We start from the raw sequence: 1,892 nt of genomic DNA on the forward strand, positions 1-1,892 counted from the left end.
CTTGTAGGGCCGAATGTGGGTGCATGCTCCAGTATTTTAGTGGACTCTTATTCAGAGTAATCGTTGGTTGGTTCAGGTAACATTTGAGGTCATCGGGCATCGCATCATTGTCACGATTGGCAATCCGTTTTGATTGATCGTCAGCCGCAAGATTTTCATGAAACGCCCAAAAGTCGTCTCGTTTGGCAGTGGACAATTCAGCACACACGTTTGCTCATTTGATTGTTGTCTAGTCGCATTAATCATTCTTGTGATTTTGTTTACAGCCTGAGAACACGCAACTTTATCAGAGAAGTCAATATTTTTGAATCGTGGATCGCAAATAGTGGCTATGGCTAAAGACGTAACCTTTTCCATATGCTCAAATCGTTTCAATAACTGTTTCATTAATTCTTGTTTGAAATGGATACCTATTTTTGTATCCGAGTTTGACGATGTCAATTTGTTTTTAATGGTGTGTACAATAGGTATAGCTTTACTTGCGGCCAGGTACATTTCGCCACATATAATATGTGTCGCATCTTCAAATGGTTTTAATAATTCCGCGAATTCTTTTGTCGTCTGCAATTCCGAAGCATTTAGCATTGGTGGTGCTAATGGTGATTGTAATAAAATTGGACTGATTAGATCAGCCAATTTGATAAATTGATCAAGCATGTTCTTCGTTGAATTCCATCGCGTATCTACGTTCTGGATCAATTTAAGGGTTGATTTCATCCGTAATTCATCTGCAGCGGGCACTGAATGTTTGAAATATGTTACGATTGTTTTGATCTTCTTGCATAGATCTTTCACAATAGCGTCATCCTTAATAATATTTCCCGGTACTAAATTTAACGTATGAGCAAAACATGCCAAATATTTTTCAGCGCCAAATCCATCCACAATCGCTTTTTTCATGTTAGTTGCGTTGTCAGAAATTACTATAATTATATTTTCTTTATTTATTCGCCAGTCTGCAATAATCTGCAATAATTATTTTTCGATATTTTCAGCTGTGTGTCTCTCTGTCAGTTCGGTCACACCGATTGTAACAGATTTATGCTGTTCACTATTCACATAATGGGCTGTTACGCCCAAAAAACTTTTGGTGTTCAGCGTGTCCGTTTATATGTCTGTAGTGAGGGATAAATTTCGAACTTCCGAAAGACGAGTTTTTATCATGTCTGATAAAAACTCATACTTTCCCTCCATAAGAGTCGTTATTGTTTTTCTACAAGGGATTTTGTACAATCGTGAGACGGTTTGCATGAATTTTTGGAAGCCTTTTTTTTTCACCGTAGACAATGGTAAGTTATCCTTTGCGATCATATATAAGAGTTTATTAGTAATATCAGAAGCCTTCGATCCCCCGTCTAGAAGAGAAATAGAAGAGAAACGTAGTTTGCTTTGATATTTAGAATCAAACGGAACTAATTAAAAGATGAGATTAAAATTAAAGTGTATTGCAAAAAAAATATCCTCTATGGTGAATATACGCTTAGATAAGTAGAATAAAAATAAAAATGTCTATATTTAATGTACCCAGTGAAAACAATCTAGTCAATGTTTCTGTACCATGAGTCGCAATAAAGCTTTAAAAACCAAATAGTCTGTCAATGCTGTTTGTCTCAGGAAACTCCGGATCCCAAAAGCCTTAAAAAATTTATTATTTATATTATGTAACAAAAAGTGATAATAAAATAAAATATTATACCGTCTGGTGTATTTAGTCGCTTATATTTGTATCGATGTCGCGAGCATTGATTCTTTCGTTTTTGTTCTTCTTCTTTTGATAGTGACAAACTTTTATAATACTAAAAATGAAATATTATAATTACTTTTTTATGAGAAAAATATATTTACTTATTTATATTTATATTTATTTTATTTATATTTATATTTATTTTATT

At 33.7% G+C, this 1,892-nt stretch overlaps 1 protein-coding gene across 1 annotated transcript; it reads right to left on the minus strand.

Moving 5' to 3' along the window:
* Window positions 1-72: 72 nt before the first annotated feature.
* On the minus strand, window positions 73-900 carry LOC112466416. Its single transcript, XM_025034479.1, has one exon. It carries the CDS (start codon window positions 898-900, stop codon window positions 73-75), a length of 828 nt encoding a protein of 275 aa, XP_024890247.1.
* Window positions 901-1,892: the final 992 nt, after the last annotated feature.

The sequence above is a fragment of the Temnothorax curvispinosus genome, unplaced genomic scaffold (genome assembly GCF_003070985.1).
Source record: "Temnothorax curvispinosus isolate PA1 unplaced genomic scaffold, ASM307098v1 QBEX01016174.1, whole genome shotgun sequence".
In the NCBI taxonomy this organism is placed as follows: domain Eukaryota; kingdom Metazoa; phylum Arthropoda; class Insecta; order Hymenoptera; family Formicidae; genus Temnothorax; species Temnothorax curvispinosus.

Coding starts and splice junctions, on each gene's coding strand:
- LOC112466416 (XM_025034479.1), bottom strand. CDS start 900: ATGAAAAAAGCGATTGTGGATGGATTTGGCGCTGAAAAATATTTGGCA.